Here is a 25,042-nt window from a genome sequence, read left to right as displayed (position 1 = left end):
GTGGCTCTGCCTTTTGGCTGTTGTGAATAATGCTGTTTGAACCCAGGTGTGCCAGTATCTCTTCCCAAGCCTGCTTCCCATTCTTTAGGGTGGTCACCCTGCATAGGGATTGCTGCATCATAGGGTCACTTGGTAGGCTTTCTGTGGGGCCTCACGCCATTCCCAGGGCAGCCGGGCCTTTCCAAGAGCAGCGCGCTGGCATCCGGTCCCCCCATAGCCTCCCCGTTACTTGCTGTTTCCTACCTTTTGACAGCAGCCACCCTACTGGGTATGGACATAAATCTTCTTTAGGCAGAAAAATTTGCCTTGATAGCAACTAAATGCAGATGTGGGAAAGGGTCAATCCTATAAAACCAGCCTGTGCAAACTGAAGGGTCTTCCTTTCGGCAGCCAGTTGTGCTCACACTGCTGGGTGATACCAGAGTTATCAAACCCATGGAAGGCACATGCATGTCTGGACAGAAAGGCCCACAGACACGTGTCAGTCCTCCCCAAGGTGGCTCAGAATCAGCCTGACCCCACGAGACACACCACAGGGTCTTCGGTAGCTAAGTAAGCGGGCTCTGTAGTTTCACAGTGAGAACCAGCTAAGCCAGGAGAGCTCTGGGAAGACCAGCCAGCAGTGGTCAGACCCCCGAGATGGGCACACCGCCACGCAGCCAGGCCTGCCAGTCGGTGGGGATACTGGGAGACCCGGGATGGGGCTGTGTGCATGCACACCCTGAGCATGTAGGGGAGCAGCAGTCTACTACCACGGGAGGTAAATGGGGTCGACAGAGCTGCACAGCCACTAGGAAAACACAGTCAGTCCTGTTCACTGCCTCCATCCAGGCAAATTCCAGGCAGCTCCAGGATTTAAGGGGGACAATGAGGAGGCAGCAGTCCCCCAGGAGTCGTACGATGTACGGGAGGGAAGCTGTTTGCTAGGTACAAATGAAAACCCAAAAGCCCATGGGAGACACTGATCGATGTGGCCAATATAAACTTGAAAACAGCATATGCAAAAAACACCAAACACAAAGCAAATATACATAATAAAATGGGGAAAATATACCCTACCTGTATCTCAAAAGGAAAGGACAAGGAATATAGGTAGTTAATTTAAACAAGGATATGTGGGTGGTTTCTGAATGTCAGATACATAGACACATTAGCCTCATTCACTGTAAGATAAATATAGATCCCAATACAAGGAGAACCCATTTTTCATGAATTAGGCTGGTACAGGTGGGGGGGTTAGGAAGCCACCAGATTGCATGGGAAACATACTCACTGCGAGTGGGAGCACAGCACACAGTGCCTGACCCAAGGACAGATCACCTCTCCCTGACCCAGGGCACCCTGGCCTCGGAACTCACCCTAACAGCACGTTTATACATGTGCAGGTGGCCTGCGCCCTCAGGCTGTGCCAGCAAAACACAGCCAACTCTGTGTCTGTTAGCAGGACAGGTAATAATATAATCCGAGGTTTTCAGCATGGTGGAATATTACGTGGCTGTCAAAAAGAATGTGCCACCACTTATATACTGAGACAGAATCAGCTCCAAGACTTTATGCATTTTTTTTCCCCAAGATACAGCCTTAAGAATACAAATGTTTCTTAAACTTTTAAGACAAAATTAATTAAATTGGAAAGAACTATAGAGCAAAAGTAATTTCTGGTTTCCTATACCCCCCACAACAAACATGTTCTTGTGGCCCCACTTCCCTCACCTCGTTCTGGGGGTGACAAGCAAAAGCAGCCTGAACGCTTGTGGTCAGTCCCTGCCCCTCTGCCTGGGACTCCCTGAGCAGTGCCCCACTTCCTGGAAGGAGGTGGCAGGGGCCAGGGGCTGTCTTCAGCAGCCGCAGTGACCGCCCCTTCTCAGTTTCTGCGCCACCTTCCAGTATCGTGAAGCCCTGCAGCTTTGCCTGGAGCAGAACCTGACCATCACCGAGGAGATGGCCGAGAAGATGACCGTGTCCAAGGACTCCACGGACATGTCCGAAGAGTCGCGGCGCGAGCTGCTGGAGCAAATAGCAAGCTGCTGCATGCTCCAGGGCAGCTACCACCTGGCGACAAAGAAGTACACGCAGGCTGGGGACAAGCTGAAGGTGAGCGCCCGCTGGTCCGCCATGGCAGTGCCCGTGGCCACCTGCAACAGATGCACCCACTGCATGGGCTCCCCCTGCCCTGCGTTTTACCCAGCAGGGGAGAGCTCCCCCGGCCGGGCCTTTGAAGGGCGCCCACCAGGACCCTTGTGGGCAGGTCCTTGTCACGAATCCCAGCGTGCAGGGCAGGGCGACAGCGTGTGTCTGCTCTACTGGGAAGGTGGCACGCCATTCACTGCAGGCTCCTGGCCCAGCCCTGGCTCACTCTCCATCTAGGCCATGAGAGCGCTGCTGAAGTCTGGGGACACGGAAAAAATCGTGTTTTTTGCGGGTGTCTCAAGGCAAAAGGAAATCTACATTATGGCTGCCAACTACCTGCAGTCCCTGGACTGGCAGAAGGAGCCAGAGATCATGAAGAATATCATCAGCTTCTACACCAAAGGGCGGGCCCTAGACCTTCTGGCCAGCTTTTATGATGCCTGTGCCCAGGTACTGGCCCGCATCCCGGTTTCAGGGACCCCGGGGGTTGGGAGCCCTGCAGGTCCTGACTGGTCTCATCCGTGCAGGTGGAGATCGACGAATACCAGAACTACGACAAAGCCCACGGGGCGCTGACAGAGGCCTACAAGTGCCTGTCCAGGGCCAAGGCCAAGAGCCCCCTGGACCAGGAGACCAAGCTGACCCAGCTGCAGAGCAAGATGACGCTGGTGAAGCGGTTCACACAGGCCCGCAGGTGCGTCAGCCCCAGGAGAGCGAGGATGTGGCAGCTGTACCCCTGGTGACTCTCCGGCTCCCCACTGCCCTGCTGGACCCAGGTCTCACCTCCCAGGACAGCCGGGGGGGCTCCAGGGGCGTCATCATTGCTTCAGCCATGTCTCAGCTCCCTGGGCTCCCCCAGGACTGGGCCACACCTGGCAGAACTGCTCCAGAACCTACCAGGGACCATTGGCAAGGAATCGGGGTGGGGGCAGCCTGGGTCAGGAGAGTGTGTGTCTGAGCAGAGCCCAGCACCGGCAAGTGTGTGCAGGGTCACTGGGGTGTTCCCGAGTGATGGGCCACTGTTCTGCCTGGGGATGGCAGGTGGGAAGGAGGCTCAGGCCGCACGGGTGTCAGGAGAGGCGCGCAGCACTCAGTATCTGTTGGCCACTCACCCAGCTTTCCCAAGAGCTTGGCTGCTGCCTGAGCCGGTGAAGGCACTACCCCTATCTGAGGACAGGCTCCCAGGAGGGCTTCCAGAAACATTCTGGACACTGTACAAGGGAGGCTCCTTGAAGGAGCTCCCCGCCCACGTGCAAGTCCTGGACTGCTGAGCCTCGGCTGCGGGAGGAGGAAGGGCTGTGGGGACCGTGCAGCCGCAAGGCGGGTGTCGTGTGCAGGAGGAGCGTCGCATGTCCCCAGCCCTGGCCTGGACGGCACAGGGCGCCCTGGTCTGGACGGCACAGGGCGCCCTGGTCCTGCCTGCTCCTAGGCACTCACTGCCATGACACCCTATCGTGTCACAGCCTGGCCTTTGCTCAGCCTGACCACCTCGGGCACAGCAGAGCGGCCTCCTCCATGCCCCACAGCCCTGGTGTCACACTGTCCCCGTCCAGACTGTCCACCAGGCAGGGGCTGGGGCTGGCGAACTCTGCTGCCCAGAGTCTGGCACAGCACCTGCCCGGCAGGCGGTCAGTGAGTTTTGGATGGGTGCATTGATGAATTAACCCCCTGATGAAGTGGGGTTGGCCCTCCAACAGCTTGGGGGTGGGATGCCCCCCCCCACAGTCAAAAGTCTGCATGTAACTTATGATGCCCCAAAAACGTTAACAACTAATATCCTGTTGGCCAGGGTCTTACTGGATTAACACGTATTTTCCGCTGTGTGTATTACTGTGTTCTTACAGTAAAGTCAGCCACAGAAGACAGCTTTCTTTCAAACTGTCACAAATCTCCAAAGTTTTCCAATATGTTACTGAGAAAGTTCCACATATGAGTGGACCCCCACAGCTCAGACCCGTGTTCCTCAGGGCTTGACTGCAACTTAACCCTCGGGAGCTGCCTGCCCCAGTTCCGTCCAGCCGGCTCCCCGGGGCTCCTGCCGGCCAGGAGTCGGCCCTGACACGCTGCCCCCAACCGGGCCCGGGCTCAGGCTGCCTCTACTCTCGGCAGGATGTACCCCCAGGACCCCACAGAGTCGGCCCGGCAGTGCGAGCTGCTCCTGGAGGAGCCAGGCCTGGACGGCGCCCTCCGCGTCGGGGACGTGTGCGGCTTCCTGGTGGAGCACTACCTGCAGATGGGGGAGCTCCAGACGGTGAGGCCCTGCTCCGCGGTGCTGGGACACCTGGGGCTCGGCTTCCAGGGGGGCGCGGGGCACTGGGGGGACTCTGCTGTTCCTGCTTCTACTTTGGATGTTTTAACCTTTTTATTTGAAATTATTTTAGTCATTAAATTACAAGAGAAGTTACAAGAGTAGAACCCAAATGCCCGGATTCACCAGTAACATTTGTCTATTTATTCATGTATGTTTCAAATTTTCTATTTTATGCATAAAATGGGCGTTTTTCTGAGCTGTTTGAGAGGCACAGACATTCTTGCCCTTCCCCCACGATTCGCTAATACTTGGGCAGAGACCCCGGCGCGGAATCCCTGGGTCGTGTGGTAAGTGCAGGTTTAACTTCCTGAGAAACTGCCCCCTTTCCACAGGGTTTCCTGGTCGGTGTCCAGGTTACTCAAGCCTTACAAAGTGCGCTGTGACGCGTGTCGCCTTCTGTCTTTTCTTAAGTTTATGTAGACATGGTATTTCTTCCTTAAATGTTTGCTAGGATGCATCCGTGACCCTCCTTAAGGCCTAGAGCTTTCTCTGTGGAAGGTATCTGACCATTCTAAACAGAGCAGTTCTCGAACATTCTGGTCTTAGGACCCCTTTCTGCTGGGCCCCCAGAGCCTGTCTGTAGGTGGTTTACATCTACCAATGGTTACTCTTAGAAATAACAAATATTTTACATATTTATTATCTTTAACTCACTCAAAAATAAACCTGTATGTTAACATAGATAACAATTTCATTTAAAGTGTCTATCTTCAAAAACAAATTTAGTGAGGAAAGTAGCATAGTTTTACATTTTTTGCTAATTGCCTTGTCTGACTTAACAGAAGACAGCTGGATTCTCAATTTCTGCTTCTGCATCCAGTTTGGTAGAGTGAGTTATTTTAGTTAAACTATCCGAAGAGAATCCAGTATCACAGCAGCACTGGGGGGAAGGGAGGAGGCCTTTAATGGCCTCAGCCCTTGATCTGTGGGGCTCCACCAGAACTCCACAGGAGGTATTTCTGAAGTTAGCTGCACTGAGGGGCCTGAACCCGTCGTGTGCTTCCTCTGCTCCGGGGCATTGAGACAGCTGGTCCCTCTTGTATCTTCAACATATGCATGATTTTGTAACATGTTGGTCATTTGGAAAATAGCAGTTCACTGAGTTATGCAAATGTCAACATGCTTCATTATACATATAAAAATGTCAAATTTGCTAATATCACCACCAATCTCATCAGAAAACTCTTTAAGTATTGAGAAGATGTCCAGCCCACGGTGGCCGACATAAGGTTTCTGAAGTTCTAACTTTCATTTGAAAGCTCAATGGTATCCTTTGCAAAAACAGTTGGTTACTATTTTCCTTGAAGTGATGGGCCTGCTTTACTCATTTGTGAGAAAAAGTCTGCTACATGCACACGTCTGAGTCAGCACCTGCCGCCGAGTCTCCACGTGGATGTGGCGTTCCGCATAGGAGCAGCTGGCTGAGCTCAGCCTGCCCAGCGTGCTGCCTCGTCTGCGCCAGCACTAGGTTTGGCCGGTCCCGACTCCGGCCGTCCCGGGGGGTGTGGAGCGGTGTCTGGTTGTGGGGCAGTGTGCACGTTCCTAACGTCTAGCTGCACTGAGCTCCCACTAGCCGGCCCGCTGGCCCTCTGCGTGCCACCTCCTGTGTGTGCTCAAGCCCTCCCTGCCACGTGCTGGGTGCTGCCCTTCTTGTCGAAGACTGTGGGCTCCATGTGTTCTTGACATGTGATCTCCAGCCCGTAGGAAGCTCCCTTGTATCGGCCTCCCTTCTGGAACTCCAGTTACTTGCATATATTGTCCCATGACGCAACTGATTCTCTTCTCTCCTTTTCCCGGAGGCTTTCATTGTGGGCAGTTCTTTCACAGTTGCTTCTAGGTCACCAGCCTTCCTCCGCAGCATCTTCACTCCCGTCCCCATTTGCTATCTGACATCACAGTTTTCACCTCCCGTAGTCTGAACGGGCTCTGACCCGTGTCCCCATCTCTCTCTCTATTGTGCTCTTCCTGTCCCCCGTCTTCGTGAGCACGTGAAGTGTATTTATCAGGTACTGAAGGCCTCGCCTCCTGCCACATGGCTGGATCTCTTTCTGTTGATCAATTATTCTCTTTGTTATGATTCTTATTTTTTTCTTGGCATGCCTGGTAATTTTCTAAAAATCATTAATCTACAATTACATGAGGAACATTATGGTTACTAGCCTCCCCCCATCACCAAGTGCCCACCACATACCCCATTACAGTCGCTGTCCATCAGCGTAGTTAGGCCTGGTAATTTTTTATTAGATTCCACACATTGTGTTTTAGGCCATTAAATGAGGGAATCAGTATGTATTGTTGAATTTTGTTCTGGGATGAGCCTTGTTCTGTCGCAAACTTGTTAACAGTTTGATCCTTTGGCAGCTATATTTTATCTCTGTCAGCTGGAGCCGTGTGTCCAGGGCTGATTTTGCCCCGTCACCAAGGCGGTGTCCTGAGGACTCTCCAGGCCAAGGGCAGTGGCAGGCCTCTCCTGTGGGCCTGGGGTGGGGACTGTCCTGCCTGCCCCTTTAGGCGGCCTTCCCCTGGCCCCATCACACACGCACTGGTCATTACTGAGACGAAGCCTCAGAGGGTCCCTCTGCACTTCGTTGGAGCACACGTGTGCCCCTCTCCCCTACCCTTCAATTTTCTCAATTTGATGATGATGCCCCTAGGTGTTTTCATTGTAGATTAGCCTGAATTTCTTGGATCTGTAGATTTATGTCTTTCACTAAATTTGGGAAATTTGTAATTACTTTTCCTTCAAGTATTTTTTCTGCTTCTTTCTGGGACTCTAGTTAAATGTTAGGTCTTTTCATATTAAGTGGACACACATCTGTAATTCTGTTCAGTGTTTTTCTTTTTTTCTGTTATTTGAATTACGTAACATATTGATCTGTCTTCAAAGACACTGACTTTCTTTGACCATCTTCATCTGCTATTAACCTCTCTAGCAAATTTTCAATTTTAGATTTTGTATTTTTCAGCTCTAGAATTTAAACTTAGCTTTTTGTTTTTATTTCACTGCTAAAATCCCCTCTTTGTTCATTAAAAACATAGCTTCCTTTCTATACTTGAGCAGCATTACAACTGCTGCTCTAAGGTCCTTAATCTAACGTGTTGATACCGGGGTCCTGCTGAGTTGGTCTGCATTGTCTTTTCTCTTCCGAGTGTCGATAAGTTCTCTTGCTTACTTCCTATGTCTAGCAATCCAATCTTTAACATCTTTCGTATTTTCTGGACGTCCGTATAGGCCACTTAGACTCTGGCTTCTGTTGTGTCACTCCAGAGGAACGCCCTCGTTTTCCTCTCCTCCCCTCCTTCCTTCTCTTTCTTTCCTCGTCTTCGCTCAGCTCGGGGTCGGATCTCTGCTCCGTTCTGTGGCTCCGGGCGGCTCCCTGAACTGTCCTCCCTCCCGCCGCCTGCAGAGCTCGGAGTCGGCGGAGTCAGAACCGCGTCACGCCCAGAATCCGGGCGCCCTCGCCGCGCTCCCCCTCCCAGTACTTCCTCACTCTCCGCTGCGTGGCCGACCCCATTTCTGACTCCGGTTCTTCCACGCGGTATGGACGCAGTTTTCCATGTGCCTGTTAGCTTCCTGCGGCGGCAGGACGGGGGCCTCTGCTGGGGCAGAGGTGAGAACAGGCACCCCGCGCTGCTCTCCTCCCAGGCGCTGGCTCCCCGAGCGTCTGCGCTCACGGTCATTCCCCAGCGCATGTGCCTTCCCAGCGCACCACACTGTGTGTGGGAGGACTGGTCTGATCCCGGCTGCTGCTCCTCGTCGATCACAGTCCTCTCTAAGCGGTGTAGGAATTCTGCCCAGCTGCGTTTTCTGTGTTCCGAAGGGCATCATGGAGACTTTGCGGAAACTCATGCGCTCTGCCTACAGCGTCTCCTCTGGGCGCCGGCTGCATCACCCCATAGGTAGCGCCTGGGGAAACAGAACGACCCCAGCGAGCCTCTTGTCATCTGGTCCTAAGTCCTCACCAGCCATGTTGACTAATTTCACAATGTTGCCAGGGGACTCTGCCAGCCTCATTAGGCTGCAGTTGCCAGGATTTGCAGAATTACCCATCAGTGGCTCTGCTCCACATCTGAAAGGTCAGACAATGACTCTCAGACCCCTTCACCTACTCACCCATTTCCTCTTTGCCCTTCACCACTTCCATCCAGTGACCCATTCTGTTGCTGGGAGAAAATGGGTCTACACCTAATCTCCACAGGGTTCCGTCTTTTTTGGAGAATAACAACAAAATGGGACTGCAGAGATGCTCAGACCACTGTGTCCTCAAAATTAAAAGAAAACTTGTATTTTCAGTATTTCACCAACTTCTTTGTTGTCTTGCCGTGTTTGAAGCCTGTGGGATTGAGTAACCCTAGGTGTTGTCAAGCATGTATGCAGCTGAGAAGGCACAGGCTGCCCCTTGCTCTGTGGTGGGCAAAGACCCCTGTTGCTGCTCTGATGGTCTCGCCTCTTCGTTTGCAAACTCTGCCCCATTTTCTTCCCACCTGCTCAGCTCTCACGACCCTGTCACCAGAGCCAAGTCCTACAAACTGGTGACTGTGGATGGCGAGCACCCCCTGCAGCCAGGGCAGCCAGTAGCATTTCTTTGCCACCCGTCCTCATCTTTGGTGGCCGCGCCTTCTTGTGGCAAAGCCTCTTCCTTGCCCTTCACAAAAGCTGCTTTGCACACTGTGTGGTCCCACCACGCCCTGGTCCTTCGTGACCACACGGCCCTTGCACATGTTCTCCTCGACACCCTGCTCCCCGTCTGCCAACACACCCTGAGCTCTGCTTGCCACCAGACCTCACCGCCTCCACAGCCCCGGCCCTCCGCGTGGCCGGGCTTCCACCAGCTGCTGCGCTGTGCTGGCCTCGGTCCTCTGCTCATGTGCCACGTGCCTTGCCCAGCCCAGCGCACAGCCCTAGGTAAGCCTCCTTTCCAGCAAGAGCGCCTGCAGGCTTGCACTCCACGGTCCCCTCCAGACCCATGTTTACCATTAGTCTTACCATCTTCATCTTTCATTTTTTTATATCTTATTTATAGCTGTCAAAATAAAATTGTTCTAAAAGTTTTATCATCTTTAAGAAATGTTAAGAAAAAGGAAATTGAGAAGTTCCTAGAAATTTTGGTCACGTTCTGAATTGACAAAGCAAATTTGGGGGTCAGCCTTAGAGGTTGTGTGAGGCTCTGCTCCTCCCGTCATGACTGTGTGGCCCTCCCTATGGGGGAGCAGGCGTAGCAGGTGTGTGTGGGCAGGTGTCGTCAGCGTGGCAGGCAGAGTCCTGGCGCTGCCTCCGGTTCCCTGCGCCTCAGGCTGCTGTGTGGCACCCTGTGCTCTCCCACGTTACCACTGGCAGGATGAAAGGAAGCTTCTGACAGTTCCATAATTTACAGTCAAGGACCAAGGACCAGTCATACAGGAGACTCAGATTAATTACAGGCCCAGTGAACTGAGGCATGTATGACACTTGGTCAAAATAAAAGGTTCAAACCACTGGCAAGCCGCTGTCTGCTCCCCACCTGACCAGCACACACCTGGAGCGAGTGGGAGATGGGGCAGGAATCCACCTGCCCTCAGGGCCTCCCTGTGCACCCGCAGGGCTAGCAGACCCTGCAGGAGACACAGTCCCAAAACACACGCAGGCCCGCCTGCACGGGCTGCTCCCAGACCTTCCCGGGAGACTGGCTGCACCGGTTCTGCCGCTGGCCTCTGATCACAGCGTACAGTGCGGACCCCGGGGCCACCACCCTCAGAAAGGCTGGAAGTCCACGCAGGCAACGTCCCGCCTCAGACAAGGGCTGGGCCCTTGGGTTCTTTCTGTGCATTGACCAGGTATTGTTTCTGTTGACCTAGGCCTACAAGTACCTGGAGGAGATGCGGCGGCGACTGCCCTCGGCCAACATCGCTCACTATGTGAGCCCGCGGACAGTGGGCGCCGTGCACCAGGGCCTGGGCATCCCGCTGCCGCGCGTCGGGCCCGAAGAGCGCACCAGCCGCAGCAGCGCCGAGGAGCGCACGGAGGCGGACGAGGAAGTCCCGGACGAGGCGGACGCCGAGCCCTGACCGCCGGCCGCGTCTGGAAAGCTCGTCTGGAACTTTCCGGTGGTCGGCAGCAGCTGGAGCCCGACCTTCCTGCTGAAGAGAACACCCCGGTGCTTGTGGGCGCAGCGGAGGGCAGGGGGCGCGGCGCCGGCCAGGGCCTTGCTCACTTTAACCCCCCACGGCAGACTGTAAGGCCTAAGAACTTTCTGGAACCCCACAAGCTGAGGGCGGTGGTGTGCTCACTGCGCGTCTTCGCCGCAGGACGCACTCTCCCTGCCCGCAGGCACGCGGGCCCCTGCGGTCGGGTCAGGCTCCGGGACGGCGGCAGCGTCCTGACACGGGGCGGCCCGCGCTCCCCAGCCCGGCCCGGCCCCTTTGAGCCCCGCTAGAACCACAGGGCGCGTCTGAGCACCTGAAACTCCTATTTATTCTTTTCCCCCTGCGTCCGGGTGAGGAAGGGTTGGGGGTGCGCCGCCCAGAGGCCCACGGGGCTCCCGCGGGCGCCCCCGGCCTCCGCCCTGTCCGCGGGGCCCTCGTCCCGGGCCGGGCTTCCCGGTGCGCACGGAGCGTGCCCAGCCCTCCCCGCCGGCCGCCGCACACGAAGCCCGGCTTGGGCCCTGCTCCTTGGGCCTGGCGCGCCCTCCGGGGCCTTCCTCCGTGGGCCGGGACGCTGGGGGCTACGGCTCGGGGCGCGGGAGGAGCTTGTCCCCGAGCTTCTCCAGAAGCAGCAGCGCCCTCACGGCCAGCATCCTGCAGTCCTCGTCTGGGTCCTGCTCGGCCACGCCTGCGGGAGGGGCAAATTGAACAGGACGCCCGCTGGTCTGCGGCCTGGAGCTGAGGCCCCGGGGAGCGCCGCGGCGGCCGGCAGAGGGCCCTTACCGCGCCGAAGCCACGCTCCCCTCCGCCGGGGCTGGCGGCAGCAGGAGGCGGGGGGCTGGATGCCCACCGTGGCGGGGGGCCAGGCTCTGCGGGAGGGCGCCTGCATCGCCGCGCCTGGGAACCCTTCTAGGACACTGGGCACCCGACGCCTGTAGTGCAAGGGGACCCCACACTGCCCAGAGCCTTGCTGACACGGGACGGGAGAGGAACCCACACAAGGGGCCCTCTGCAAACCACCCCACGCAAGGACGGGCTCGGCCGGCCCGGAATCCAGCGGGCAGGCAAGGGGAGGCTGTCACCTGAACTGCAGGGCCTGGAGGGTGCCAGTGGGCTGGACAGTCGTGTCAGCTGGGAGCCCGAGGGTGGAAATGGCTGTGCTGGCTCTGGGGACCTGCCCAAGGGCCCAAAGGCAGGAAGCCATGCTGGCCACAAGGGACATTTAAAAGGAACATATTGTGGGCAGAAGAATGTGATGGAAGCTAGTGACCAGGGAGTCTGGTGAGGGCACATACTGCTCACTGCACAACTCCCATTCTGAAGATTTGGAATTTTCCAGATATACACCATTTCCCACACCAGGGTGCCTTCTCTCTGGTCCCCTGGAGGGCTTCCCAAAGGACCCTGACAACGGCCGAGGCTCCAGACCCCACACTGGGAGACGCTGAGTGCACAGGGGCATGGACTGGCGCGCTCAGCCCCACACTGCCTGCCGAGCCAGCCGCCCAGTCGCGCTCACCTGCTAACCAGCACCGAGCTTCCAGCAGCTCACCCAGCAGGTCTCCCAGCAGCCGCTCGGGGGGAACGCTGAGGAGCACGGAGGAGACGGCACACAGCAGGCCCCGGCGCACGTAGCTGCCGAGCAAGGCGGGCAGGCTGGGCCCTGATGGTGTCCCAGCCTGGCGCCTGCCCACCCCAGCCCAGGGAGGCCCCTTCCCCCAGGGCATGCAGACCCACTGGCCACAGAAGCAGGCTGGGCCCAGCCAGCCCGTCCTGCACGTGAAGTGCCACCACCGACCCCCCGCTGCCCACCTCCCGGCGGGACCTAGAGCCCCTCCCCCAGCCCCACCACCCTCCGCCTGGCGGCCACTCACGCATCTCCATGGAAGCGAAGGGCCCACACGAAATCCAGCAGAGCCCTGCCCATAGGCGCAGCCACCTGAAATGAGAGGACAGCAGACGGGGGTCCTGGCACCCAGCAGACTCCACCTTGGACACCCTGTGATCCCTGGGGCTGAGGTGAGGCCCGCAGGGAGGACGGCCGGCTGGCACACACTCCACATGAGACGGGGCCACCGGCTGCCGTCCCCCAGCTCACCGTGGTGTTCACAGCCAGGTACATCAGGGCCCCTAAGGTGTGGGCCAATCTCCCAAGAACCAACTGGTCATCTCCCAAAAGATCGAAGGTCACTAGAGGCCTACAACACAGAACCCAGTGAATGGTGCAGGCTGGACCCTCAGGGCAGCTCCCAACTTCCTGAGCTACCAGGGGACACCCAGGCCCCCAGACGCTCCTCCTGCCTGTCCCCACACGAAACCCTGAGCCATGAGAACGCACTGGACAGACGCCCAGTCATTCCACCAGGGCCAGGGTGCAGGGGGGGAGGCCAACGGCATGCAGCAAGGTGGTAGGCCCCTGCCCCGCCTTCGCAGGAAGGGCTCCACACCCACATGGTGTAGGCAAGGCGCACCCACAGCCCTCGGAGGCCAAGGTGGGACTAGGCGGCGAGCCGGGCCGGCAGTGTGGCAAGTGTCCAGCCCAGCCCCACACGAACTCCGCTTCTGTGTCGCAGACCTGACACCTGACACCCTTACCACCACGCTCAATCAAGCTCTGGACAACCCCAGCCAGGGCCCACCCTGGGGGCCTCCTGGCCGGGTGGGTGTCCCGGCGCCTGTTCCCCCACCCAGGCCTCCCACTCACCTGTCAAAATGCCGAACGAGGGGGAAGAAGAAGCAGCCGGCCACGGGGCTGAACTCGTTGGGGCAGGCGGCCGGTACCCGCCGGGCGGAGCCCTGCCAGACACACGGCGCTCACACTTAGCTTACAGCTCAGCGGACAGCACGCTGTGGACACGGGCCGCAGGGGCCATCCCGAGCACTGGGGGGGGAGGAGTCTCTCCGACCCTCGCCCCCCGGGCGTCGGCAGGCCTGCCCCCGTGGCGGTCAAGAGCACGTGCGCACGGCCGAACCTCCCGGCACGTACCGGGCCATTTACGGCTAGAGCCGTTTCTTGGGGCTTTTTGTGCCCATGTCCGTGCTCCCACCTGAAACCCTTCAGTTTGATGTCTCACAGCCACATCGCTGCTGGCACCAGAAGCCCTCCATCCACAGCACAGCAGTGCCGGCGCCACCCCAGCCCCACCCGCGGGAGCTGCGCCGAGGCCTGGCTGACCTGAGCAAACCGCCGGGTCTTGCTCCGGATCCGCTCCTCCACCACCCTCCTCCAGGCGGGAGCTGCGGGGCCGCCGGGCCCCGTGGAGCAGGGGGGGGCCCTCCCGAGGCGCCCCGGCCGCGACAGCTCCTGGGCAGCCAGAGTCAGCACCTGCAGGAGAGGCGGGGCCGGGGCGGCTGTGCTTCTGGGGAAGAGCGGCCCTTCCTAATTCCAGGTAGACCGAGTGCCCCCAGAGCCCCCACCCACCACCAGCGGCCCGTGTAGGGGAGGTTCTGGGGACCACACGGAAAGTCCGTTCCACACCTCAGGGTCACTTCTGTGTCACAGGACAGGTGGGAAAGGGAGGCATGCTCCCTGTCGACAAGCCAGCGCCTTCACTCACCCAGGTTCTCTGGTCTTCCCAAAGCTGTCCAGACCTGCCACCCCACCTCCCAGGAAAAGGCCACACACAGATGGGCCCTGAAAACATGCACGTCAAAGAGGCCACACACAAGCCTTCATTTATGGAAGTGCCTGAACAGGTGAATCAGGGGAGTTGACAGGTGGTTACAGGGCTCCGGGAGGGGTCAGTGCTAACGAGCTGGTCCTGAGGGTGAGGCAAGACGTCCTGGGACAGACAGGTATGACAGCCACACGGCCCCTGTGTGCCAAGTGCCACCAACTGCAGGTGTCAGAGCAGCTCTCTGGTGTCCCAGTGTTTTTGTTTTACCCTGTATAACACCTAATATTTGCAATCTTAGCCCCCATCAAGTATGGTCGGGGGCCCCGGGCAGTCACTGTCGCGCAGCCCCAGCACCACCTCTCCAGAATGCGCTCATCATCCCAAACTGACACCACGCCCATGAGCACTCACTCCCACCCTCCCCAGGCCCCGCCCCACCCTTCCAGTTTCTGTCCCTGGGGCTCTGCCGACCCCAGGGACACCACAGAAGGGCACTCCCTCATGATGTGTCCTCTGTGTCTGGTGTACTGAGCGTGGTGTCCTCGGGGTCACCCTCATGAGAGCAAATAGAAGTAAAGACGAGCAGCACCCCTTGTACATAGGTGCTGCATTTTGCTTACCTTACAGTGGTGAACCTTATGGCATGTGAAGCATAACTCAATAAAGCTATATTTGCAACCAAGAACACAGCCACCACAGCCTTACTGAACCCACAGGCCATCAGAAAATCAGCCAGCCGCCAGCCCCAGGCTCTCGCGTCTGTGATAAGGGACTCAGGGAGGCCTCTGGTCTGTCCACATAGGTTTTGGCAAACACCTGCTCCCCTCAAGGGCCTCCGTATCAGGCCCAGCCCCCCATCACAGGTGGGTCAGAGGCCGGGGCACTTACATCCAGAATGTCCATGCGCTGCCGGAGGCTGTAGTTGAGGGCGTAGAACTGAGAGGTCAGGTACTCCGCCACCTAGCCAGGCCGGCAAGAGGTCGTGTGGGCCACACCCCCCGAGACGGCCCCCGCCCAGAGGCCCGACCTCGGATGCCTCAGGGCACCTCACCTGGGCTGGGTCCGTGACCGTGAGGGCCACCAGGGCTCTCTGGCGCAGGCCTTCAAATCCTGCCACGCTCTTCTTCTCCTCTAGGTGCAGAAGCACCTTGGCCAGCTCCACGCTCACCTGCGCACGGCCAGGAGCCTCATGTCTGGGCCTGCCCTGGGGTCCCCACAGTGCTCCACCTGCCTTTCAACACCCCCTGGTGCCAGCAGAGGCCCGGCCTCAGGAGCACAGAACCGCCGAGACACACACGGGCCAGACCAGGGTCCCTGCTGGCGCACGTCCCTGAGTCGCCACCCCATTCCCTGCTCACCTCCCGAGTAGCCACTGGGCTTCTGAAGACCAGCCCCTCGAGGGCTCGCAGTGCCGCCTCCCAGCGCTCCCCATCCTCGGACATGGTCAGGGCTGCACAGAACCCACACAGGCCTCCATCAGTCCTGAGCCCCAAACATGTACAAGGTGGGGCCAGTGGCCGGGGTCTGGGCAGTAGCAGGGGCGGCTGCACCCCGGGGCTTGGGCAGGGCTATGCTCAGGGTCCCCCCAGGGGAAGAGGCCCACCTTCCACGCAGTCCCGGACATATATGGGCGCCTTGCTGTTCCTCAGCTCTCGGTCCCCTGACATGTCATAGGGGACAAACTCATCATCACTGTGGAAGCAGCACAGACGTGGGGCTGCCGGTCAGCCAGCAGGGGCAGGGACCGGCACCTGGAGCTGAGGCTGGTGCCCTCTGCCACCAGGATGGACTCCTGGGTGGCTGAAATTCACCCCCGAGTCCCTGAAGCTTCAGCAACAACTGACGGGCTCAGGCGGCAGTGAGCTAGATGGAAGATGCTTGCACTCAAGGAAAAGTGGTACGTGGCAGGCTGACCCATGGAGCCCTACCTGTCCAGCTCAGAGCCAGAGCCCTCCCTCTGAGCCTGGGGAACACCGCCATCCACCACCTCTTCGTCAGGGGTCTCTGCAGCAGCTGGAGCAACAGCCGGGCTTTCGGGAAACAAAGGTGGACCCTTAAGGGACACTGCACACAAATGTCTATCCCAAACCCACGTCTCCCAGGACACAGCTCTCCACCCGCTCAGCTTCTCAGCATCTGACCCAGCAATTGGCATCCAGAATGAGCAGACGATTTAGCAAGTGCACAGGAAGCGGCTCCCCCCACCAAGCATGCTCACAGCTCAGAGTGGGGGCCACGGGGCACAGAGACCCTCACCCTGCCTCTGAGGGGCTGTCGGCAGCAGGCGGGGGGGCAGCCAAGGCCAGCAGCTCACGGCTCAGCTCGTCCTCCTCGTACTGCAAGCACATGACGAGCTGGTGGGGGGGACAGCTGGAGCAGCAGAGCCGGGCCCCTCCGCGGCCCCACAACAGCCCGCAGCCCGCGCCCAGCCCGAGAAACTTCCCAAGCTGGCACCTCTGCAGAGGGCGGCGCTGATGTGCTGGAGGCTAGAGCCCCCAGGGAGCTGAGAGGGCCCTCAACCAGGGGACGGAGCAAAATGCAGTGACAGCCCCAGCCCCTCCCAGGACACCCACCCCCACTCCTGCACCCCCATCCTCGGGGGCCGTGGGAGTTGACACTGAACCCTGACATGCAAGTGCTCCGCAGGCCCGAGGTGACATCGGGGTTGGAGTGAGGGCAGCTTGGGAGGCCGCGGTGGGCACAGCCCTACTCACCTGGAACTTCAGGGGAGGCCCATCCGGGTGAATGCGGGCGCTGGCCACCTCGGCCACAATCATCCCCAGGCGGCGCACGGCAGGCAGGCTGCTGTCCAGGCGGCTCTTCACGCCTGCCATCAGGCTGGACAGCAACTCTGGAAGCGCAGACGCACACACTGAGTGCTGGGGTGCACCTGGGGAGGGGGCCGGGGTGCCCACACCACCTGCTCACCGTCCCTGCTGTCCTGGAGCTCCGCCTCCCCCAGGTATGCCAGGCAGATGACCACAGCTTTGCTGACATGGCGCTGCTGCGGCAGGGGTGTGTGGCAGATGGCGCTGCTGGCGCCCCACGTCTCCAGGAGCTCCTTCAGTGCCTGGCGGGCAGCATGCCCCAGCCAGTTAGCCCTGGCCACCCCCACCACAGCCTGGGGGCACCGTCCTCACCAGCACCTGTCACCCACTGCCAGCCCCTGGGAGGCTCTGGCCAGCACCTCCGTCCCATCCAGGAACACACTCCCTTCCCTCCCAGGACACTGCAGGGCTGCTGGCGAGACGCACTTACCTGTGTGAGCAGTGGGCGCCGCTGGCTGTCCATGGCCAGGTACCCCAGCAGGATCTGCAGCACAGGCGTCTGTGACAGAGGCCGGGTATCCTGTCACTGCCCACCAGGCAGACACCGCCCTCCTGGCCACCAGCCTGCCTGCCCAGGAGCCCAAGCGGGAACGGGTCTGCGCCAAAGCCGGCTGTTTCCCAGGGACTGGGCACTGATCAGCCCCACCTGCTACATCCTTCCTGCCAGCCTGGACGGCCATGGCCCCGGGCCGCTCAGGCGCTCTCACCGTGTAGCTGTACTGGAGGAACAGAAGCTTCCGGGTCATCACAAACTGGGCCTTTCTGTTCTTCATCACTAGGTTCCCCAAAAGCCGTGAGAGCGCTGCAGGCCTGTGGGACAGTCGGGGGAAAGCGGGGGCTTGGGACCTGGCAGATCAGACCCGGGGAGCCGGGCAGCGGGTCAGTCCTGTTCTCGGGCTCCTCCCGGTAACCATGGAAACCAGGGCAAGCCCAGTGCCTCAGGGCAGGCATCCCCTCCCTGCTCTAAGTTGACGGTTTCGTCCGGAGCAGGAACACAAGAGCAAACAGTGTAGGTTTCCAGGCCGTCAGGCTCTGCAGAGACACCACAGCCACGAGCAGCCCTGGGCAGGCATGCACACGAGGGAGCGTGGCTGTGGGCCAGGGAAGCATTACTCATAACGTGCTGGATGGGCTGCATTCGGCCAAAGGCCACAGTGTGCAGACCCCTGGTCTAGACCAGGAGACCCCTGCTGCCTTTAGTGAGAGCCCCGCAAAGCCTCCAGGCTGCTCGGGCTGCACTTCTCCCCGCTCCACCGCCCAGGGTGGTACTCAGTCAACGGCAGAAAGGCTACAAGGAAAAAGTAAAACACTGCCGACGCAAAGGAGGACCGCACAGCTGACCCGAGAGCGTGGCCGGGCCGCCCTCAGTGATGACCCACGGCATGGGGTGCTGTCAGGTGCCAATGGGGCAGTTTTAAAAAGCCACCAACGAAATGACACCGGTGGGACAGAGACCTGAACTGTGTGGGGAGGGAGGGTGGATGTCGCTGCTCAGAAGGGGCCTCACCCGCAAGGACAGAGAGCCTGACGTGAATCGGACACTCACGGAGAGAAACCGGCCTCGCACTCCCCACCCAGACCCGAGGAAGCGCGGAGTGTCTGGCGGAGGGACGGGCAGAGCCGCCGCGTGCTGGGGACGGCATCGGGGCAGGCGGGCTGGTGAGGCTGACGCCAGCGTTCCTGCCCCCACGCGCCCCACCAGCAGGCGCCCACGCACACGGCCACGGACAGGCATGTGAGAGGGGCCGCCACGGCCCCAGGGGCCACCTCAGCTTCTGCCCCCCGGGAGGCACAGGGTTGCTGGGCGCAGCAGGCTCGGCATTAGCCTTGAAAGGCGCCTTTCCACAGCATACCCTTTGGCACGATGCAGGTGATTTGAGAACAGGACCCTGAGAGGCTGCAGCCTGAGAAGGGGACCCTAGCATGGATCTTGGCCCAGCCAGAACAGCCTGGGCGCCTGGTATGGCTGTGCAGCGCCAAGAATGACACGTGAAGGCTCAGCACCGGGTTGGACCCCCACTGGGGTGATAAAGGAGGGTCACCATCAGGGTGCATGTTTGTACAGCCAAGGTTCAGGACTGGCCTGGCCACAGCCATGCCTGTGAGTGCCCGCGGGGGGCAGAGGCCGGCACGTGTGCTGTCGTCTGGATCCCGCCTCCGCGCTCCTGCAGAGGAGCCTGCGGCATGAAGGCACATGCTTCTTACCCCGAGGCAGCCTCCATGAGCCCCATCAGCACAGCCTCCATGGCCCGGTCGGGCACGCACTCCATCAGGCGCCAGCAGACCCGCTGCCAGAGGCAACTGCCCTGGGTGAGGACGGTCAGCTGGGGCACCAGCACACCGAGCATCTCCTCTGGGGAGAAGCACACAGGTCTGCCATCTGCAGCCCACAGGCCCACCCGCCACACGGCCACACCCAGGAAGGGGACTGTCCCACCCACACCCCCAGGTCGGCCAGCAGGAGGCTATGGAAAGGGCAGGACTATCCGGGGCCTCCCCGGAGGTAGGAGACACTCACTCTGCCTGCCGCGGACACAGGCTTTCCCCAGGACCTGGGACACGAAGGCCACGGAGCAGTCGGCACCACCTGGGACAGGAGGGAAAGCACCATTCTAAAGGGGAGCCGAGGGAAGGCCGGGCCTGAGCGGGCGGGCAGACTCGCTTTTGGGCAGGTGGCCTCCAAGACACAGAAAATGCCAATTTATTCGATCTGATTCCAACTCAAACCTCAACAGGGAAGTTTCTACCCTAAGAGCCAATGAGGAAACCTTTGGAGGGGTCTGCACGTGCTCACTCGCTCAAGGTCCCACAGAGAAGGGAGGACACGGCACCACGGAGGGGGGCACCGAGGGGGCCAGCAGGTCAGCTACACTGGCAGACAGGGGTCTGAGTCACCCACAGGGAAGGGATGTGGACATGGGGACAAGAAGAGGGTGGGCGCACCACCTCCACCAGGAGCCAGGATGATGGAGCCCCTTGGAAGCACAGGGACCCACAGCAGGGGGGTCACAGCATCTGTGGTCCAGAGGGGTGTCCCCAGTCCCACAGAGGCTGACCCCCCGCAGCCCTGAACAATGGGGAGGTGTGTCCGGACACACTGCAGACTCCATCAGGATGCAGGTGGCATCTCCCAGCATAGGGCAGTGGGCTGGCGGCCTGGCCAACCCAGTTTGCACCCTGGGCTGGACAAATGCCGGCACACGCTTCACCATTACCAGGCGGCCACCAGGAGCCAAGAGAAACACATGTGAGGGGCCCCAGCAGTGCCCGCGCATGGCCCCTGCTCCACAGCCTCACCAGGGGAGACGCGGCGCTGGCCCATGAGGCAGCATGACAGCGGGCATGCAGGCAACTGCCCGGCGCCCAGGGCCCACGCTCACGGCAGAAGAGCAGCAGGCTGCCAGCCTCCCCTGCTCTGCCAAGGGGTCTCCGAGACTCTGCCCGCAGCCAGGTGAGACGCAGCTGCAGCACCATCCACAGGGAGGGAGCTCTGGGCAAGCTCTCTGGGCAGAGCCTGTGCCTCGGACTAAGGGATGCAGGCACGGGTTCACACGTGGGCAAACCCAACGACCTGGGACGCAGAGCCCCACATGTGTCCCTGCCCAGGCCCGCCTTCCCTGAAGGGTGGCATGGCATGTGGTGCAGCCTGGCTAACAGGTCCCAGGACACCGCATTTAGGTCTGTTTGTTTCTCTCAAAGAATGCGTAGTGACACTCCCCGTGCGGACGCTACCCTGAGCGTGGACGGGCCTCGTGAAAGCAGACAACCCCAGGCACTCACACTTGGAGAATCCAGGCAATACCCCAAGTCCACTGTTGGCGCTCATTCCCAGGAGGAGTGAAGTGGGAGCAGAACACGGGGTGCGGCCGGGCAGTGAGGGCCCCCTGGTGACTGGGACAGCGCCCCGCGGCAGGGACGCTCCAGTGAACACCGATGCCAGCAGAGTGAGCCAGGAGAGCCCGGGGGCAGAGCCCGGGCAGCTCTGAGCTGGGGGGGGCTAGGGGCAGGCGCAGCTGGAAGGTTCTGGGCAAAGCGGTGTGGCCCATGTTCTAACAGCATCACGCTGCTGTGTTCAGAAGACACGAGAGGGGACACGGGAGGTCGTGGCAAGAATCCAGGCAAGATGAGGGGCTTGGGCCAGGGTGGGGGCAGCACACAGGCCAGGATCGGCCTCTACTGGAGCTGCAGGGGGTACACAGCACCTAGGGGCATCTCTGATTGCAAGCGGGCCACCTGCCCCACCGGCCACCACCTGTGCCCACTCCCCTTGGGGCTCCCCATGCCCCCGACTTCTCACACTTGAAGGCACACTTCAGGTGCCCAAGGCTGACAAAGCCACTCCCATGGTGCCCCAGCAGCACGGAACCGAACCCTAGACAGCACTGTCCCAACCCTGGGTCCCCAAGGTGACCAGTGACCAAACAAGCCAGCAAGGACCTCAGCAACAGAAAGAAAGCCGGACCCTTCTTCACAGCGAGGGTGCTTCCATCCTCAGGCCACCTACATTTCCACAGTGCTCAGAGGGGCCAGGCAGCAAGCAGCCCCAGCTGCCTCCGGGTCCAGCCAAGAGCTGAGCAAATCAAGGGTCAGCTCCACCTCCGAGGTCAGCAGCCAAGAAGTGGGTGGAGGTCAGTGCTAAACAGGAGGCATTAGCCAGAGGCTCCAGTCTTTGGAGGCCAGAGGAGGGGACAGTGGCCCCAGATGGTTAGAAGAGATTCGCCAGAGGGGCCCTACCTCGGAGAGAGTCCACGACTGCGTGCAGCACGCGCATGACTGCTTCGCCCAGCAGAGGGAAGTAGTTCTGGGGGAGGAACACAGCCAGGTTCTCCCGCTGCAGGCGGTTGGCCAGGCGATCGGGCAGGCTCACCACATCGGTGAGGAGTGTCTCCTGGAGCAGGGGGAAGGCCGGCTCCGTTGGCTGCCGACACTGCGCCTCCATCACAGCAGCCATCCTGCCGGTGCTCAGGAACCTGGCCAGCAGCTGCGTCATCTTCATCAGACGGAAGCTCGGGCTGAACCAAGAGCAGGTGTGATGGCAGAGGCCAGGCCCCCTCCACCCTCGGCGCCCCAGGCAGGAGGAGACAATCCCAAACTCCTACGTGTGCATCGAAAGGAGAACCCAAGTCCCACTACTAAAGCAGCACAATTACCAGGGGACGTGAGTGCCCGCTGGGCCCAGCGCAGTCTGCCCTCTGCTCCTGCTCTACACCCATGTTCACACGGTATTTGCTGTTTATCACAGCAGCCGCTGTAAACCCTGCTTCGTGATGACCCAGTGTCCTTTGACAACCGTCGTGGTCTCTGACCTTGCATGTGGGAACCACTTCGAGTGAGGTGTCCCGTGATTTGCCCAAGTGTCTGGGTGTGGGAGCTGCGGTGCTACAAGGCCCGAGGCCACCCATGTCACCTCGGTTGTAGCTAACCCAGCCCCCACCTGCGGATGCTGACATGCCCGTTCCCTGTCCCCCACGTGGCAGGACAAAGCATGGGCCTTCCCACTGAAGGGAGGTGAGCACAAACCACTGATTTTCAGGGGCTCTGCCCTTCAGGATACTGAATTCTCACTGAATTTGGAGACCCTGCTGGTTGGCAAGCCCTCAGGCCATGCTCCCATGACCCCATCACCAGCCCCAGTCCCACACACCCGGCAGTGCCCTCAATGGACTCCATGAGCACCAGGAAGGCCTGGTTAGCCGGGCCCTGCAGAAAGAAGCTGGCCCACAGCTCCTCCAACTGTCCGTCGGGCAGCAGCTCCAGCCAGTCCGGGCTCAGCCTGCTGACAAGACACCTGAGCAAGCCGGAAAAGTGGACCCTGGCAAACTCCTCCTGCTCCCCAGGGAGGGCTGGGTTCTCCTCTCCACCGAGGTACCGCTTCAGGGGTGCCAGAGTGGACACGATGTGGCCGCCATCTTCAGAAGTCGAAAGCGTGTGCACAGCCCCCCGGACAGTGAGCCGGACAGCAGAGCAAACTGGATCCATCTGGGTGGACAGCAGAGGCGGGTGAGGCGCGCGCAGCCACATGGGATGCTCCAACAGGACGGTTTTTTCACGCACTCTCAGGGACCCCACCCTCAGGCCCTCATTAAGCTTCCTGGGGGCCCCGTTCCTCCTCGCCGGACCCTGTGGTCACCCAGCTAGATCCTCCCCCTGCAGCGTCTGCCACTGTTTCCATCAAGAGTCGTTCTGCAGCCGGAGGCCCTCCGTGGCACCCTCCACAGTGGGGCAGCTGTGCCACACAGCAGGGTCTGGAGGCATCGCAACTGTCACGGTCTGGGGTGGACACCAGGGATCCTGGTGAACGTCCCATTTGGTGCAGGGCAGCCCCAACAAGAGTATGAGCCAGACCCAAATGGCGGCAGCGCCAGGGCAGGAGACCCTGGCCCAGGGGCGCCCTTCAGCTCTGAACGCACCCATGGCTGGAACCCCCCGCCAAGCTCCCTTCCCGGAACCAAAACCGTCTGCGGGTGGCATTTATTTCTGGGGGGCGCCCCTGCAGGGCGGAGGCCCGTTGAGCCGGCACCTGTCACCAATGGGCGAGGCTGTGAGGGCCGAGACGCGCCCGCCGGGTCGCCGGGAGCCAATGCGTTGCGCGGCGGGAAGGGGTGTCGGGAGAAGGCGAAGCGGTCCCGAGGCAGGGGGGCGGTGCCCGGGGCGCGCGAAGTCTCGAGGACGAGGGGGGTCGCCGAGTGGCCGCGGCGTGCTCGAGTCCCGCGCCGCTTGGCCGCCGATTCGCCACGACCGCCGAAGCCCAGTTCCGCGCTCGGTCAGCAACTCAGCGCGCGCGCCGCGAAGCACGAGCTCCCCCGGCCAGGGCGGAGCTGCCGCCAGAATTTTCTGAGCCTGTGGCGCCGGTCCCCGCGGGCCGGTCTCCGCGAATCTGCGGCGGGGCCGGAGCCAGGAGAGGAGTGGGGCGCGCGGCCGCATCTGCGTCTGCGCGAGGTGGGGCGGGGTCGTTGTGGGCGGGGCCTCCGCGCGTCTGGAGCTGCGCCTGCGCGCCCGCCTCCCGCGCCCTCCCCGAGTCGCCCCTCCAGTCCTCCCGCCGCCCCCCAGCCCCGCTCTCCCCCAGCCCCACCGCCGGTGCGCCGTGAACCGAGCGCTAACCGCCTGCCAGCCTCACTCCCCGACCCCCAGCAAGGCCCTGTTTCCCCAGCTGCCATCTTATAGGGAACCGCACGGCAGGCAGGGACGTGTTAACCCTGAAAATAAAGGTATTGACCAGCAGAAACGGGTTTATTCGCGAACAGCAGAGAAGTGCCACTTTGGGCATGAAATCTACGGTGAAACCATAGGCAAGTTCCAACCGACAAAGTGGAGGAACGTTATTTTATGGAGGAGGACGTTGGAAGGGGTTGTTCTGAACCAAAATCCTTTGGAGCGAAGCGAGAGTTCAGGGCGGTGAGGGCTTCTCGTCTGCTGAGTCGCGGGGCAGGCAATCTCTTGATGACATGTGCCTCCCTCCCTGTCGGGGCCTGGAATTGATGATCCTTCCTTGCTCATGCTCCCGCTCTTCCGGGATCCAGAGCCCCTCCGGGCTCCGGAGCCCCTGTGGCTAGTGACTGCCATGATGCACAGCACAGATAGGATAGCTTCTGTCCCGGCAGAACGTCCTGTTGGCGGGATTGGGGAGTGATCCGAAAGACCTCACAAGGAGGTGCCGTTTCAGCCTCGTCATGGTTGTAGATAAATCTGGGAAACCTTTATTCATTCAGCATACGTTAATTAAATGCCTGGTGCGAGCAGCAAGCACTCTTCCAGGGCACAGAGAAGCAGATAAAATCCCTGCTGACATATAAGGGGGACAAATAAAGTACAGGCACAATTTGTCAGATGGCAAATAGTGATAAGAAAAATTATGCAGGGTGAGAAAATGAGTGACCAAGGGCAAAAACATCCGCCCTGGGTGCAACTGGGAGGATGGACATTAGGGGGCAGCCCTGGGTACAGGGAGCCCAGCTGGCTGGCTGATGTAAGGACAGGTGTAGACCAGGTGGCAGGACAGAGCAGCTTGGCTTTCTGTGCAGTAGAGCTGACAGATT

The 25,042-nt window shown here is 60.1% G+C and overlaps 2 protein-coding genes across 10 annotated transcripts in view; one reads left to right on the top strand and one right to left on the bottom strand.

The window, feature by feature from the left end:
• The window catches only part of IFT140 (intraflagellar transport 140), a 66,307-nt gene extending 55,442 nt beyond the window's left edge, over positions 1–10,865 (top strand). For 5 of the 7 annotated variants that reach the window (XM_057487799.1, XM_057487802.1, XM_057487801.1 and 2 more), the window contains 6 exons: positions 1,888–2,094; positions 2,368–2,580; positions 2,658–2,824; positions 4,240–4,381; positions 9,224–9,347; positions 10,277–10,865. In XM_057487799.1, coding sequence (XP_057343782.1) covers positions 1,888–2,094; positions 2,368–2,580; positions 2,658–2,824; positions 4,240–4,381; positions 9,224–9,347; positions 10,277–10,854 — 1,431 coding nt within the window. In that variant the 3' untranslated portion in view covers positions 10,855–10,865. The remainder of the gene's footprint in view (positions 1–1,887; positions 2,095–2,367; positions 2,581–2,657; positions 2,825–4,239; positions 4,382–9,223; positions 9,348–10,276) is intronic. The other 2 variants (XM_036915876.2, XM_036915878.2) reach the window with 1 other exon arrangement.
• A 3-nt stretch (positions 10,866–10,868) lies between these two features.
• TELO2 (telomere maintenance 2) lies at positions 10,869–23,664 on the bottom strand. 3 transcript variants are annotated; one of them, XM_057487805.1, is made up of 22 exons: positions 23,527–23,664; positions 22,876–22,985; positions 22,651–22,779; positions 21,741–22,018; positions 19,525–19,593; positions 19,212–19,359; positions 17,714–17,816; positions 17,437–17,505; positions 17,107–17,248; positions 16,893–17,029; positions 16,435–16,514; positions 16,107–16,208; positions 15,782–15,870; positions 15,537–15,628; positions 15,230–15,346; positions 15,067–15,138; positions 13,737–13,886; positions 13,266–13,357; positions 12,660–12,759; positions 12,436–12,500; positions 12,081–12,196; positions 10,869–11,249 (listed from the first exon to the last, which is right to left on the bottom strand). In XM_057487805.1, exons 2-22 carry the CDS (start codon positions 22,983–22,985, stop codon positions 11,143–11,145), a joined length of 2,367 nt encoding a protein of 788 aa, XP_057343788.1. In that variant the 5' UTR covers positions 23,527–23,664; the 3' UTR covers positions 10,869–11,142. The 3 variants fall into 3 exon arrangements, with proteins under 3 accessions (XP_057343788.1, XP_057343787.1, XP_057343789.1); XM_057487804.1 differs by having other exon boundaries at positions 22,651–22,985; XM_057487806.1 differs by lacking the exons at positions 15,782–15,870; positions 16,435–16,514; positions 21,741–22,018; ... (1 more) ...; positions 22,876–22,985; positions 23,527–23,664 and adding an exon at positions 19,953–21,717.
• Positions 23,665–25,042: the final 1,378 nt, after the last annotated feature.

Source organism: Manis pentadactyla, chromosome 10 (genome assembly GCF_030020395.1).
Source record: "Manis pentadactyla isolate mManPen7 chromosome 10, mManPen7.hap1, whole genome shotgun sequence".
NCBI lineage: Eukaryota > Metazoa > Chordata > Mammalia > Pholidota > Manidae > Manis > Manis pentadactyla.
Note: the sequence above shows the minus strand (reverse complement) of the source record. Positions and strands in the feature narration are given on the sequence as shown.

Bases quoted from the DNA above. Each gene is read 5' to 3' on its own strand.
- TELO2 (XM_057487804.1), bottom strand. From the start codon at position 22,985: ATGGATCCAGTTTGCTCTGCTGTCCGGCTCACTGTCCGGGGGGCTGTG. The intron at 15,629-15,781 runs GTGGGCCTCTTC...GGTTCTGTGCAG, and splicing joins TGTCCGGGACTGCGTGGAAG to CCCTGACCATGTCCGAGGAT. The intron at 11,250-12,080 runs GTGAGCGCGACT...CCCCTCCCGCAG, and splicing joins AGCTCGGTGCTGGTTAGCAG to GCGTGGCCGAGCAGGACCCA.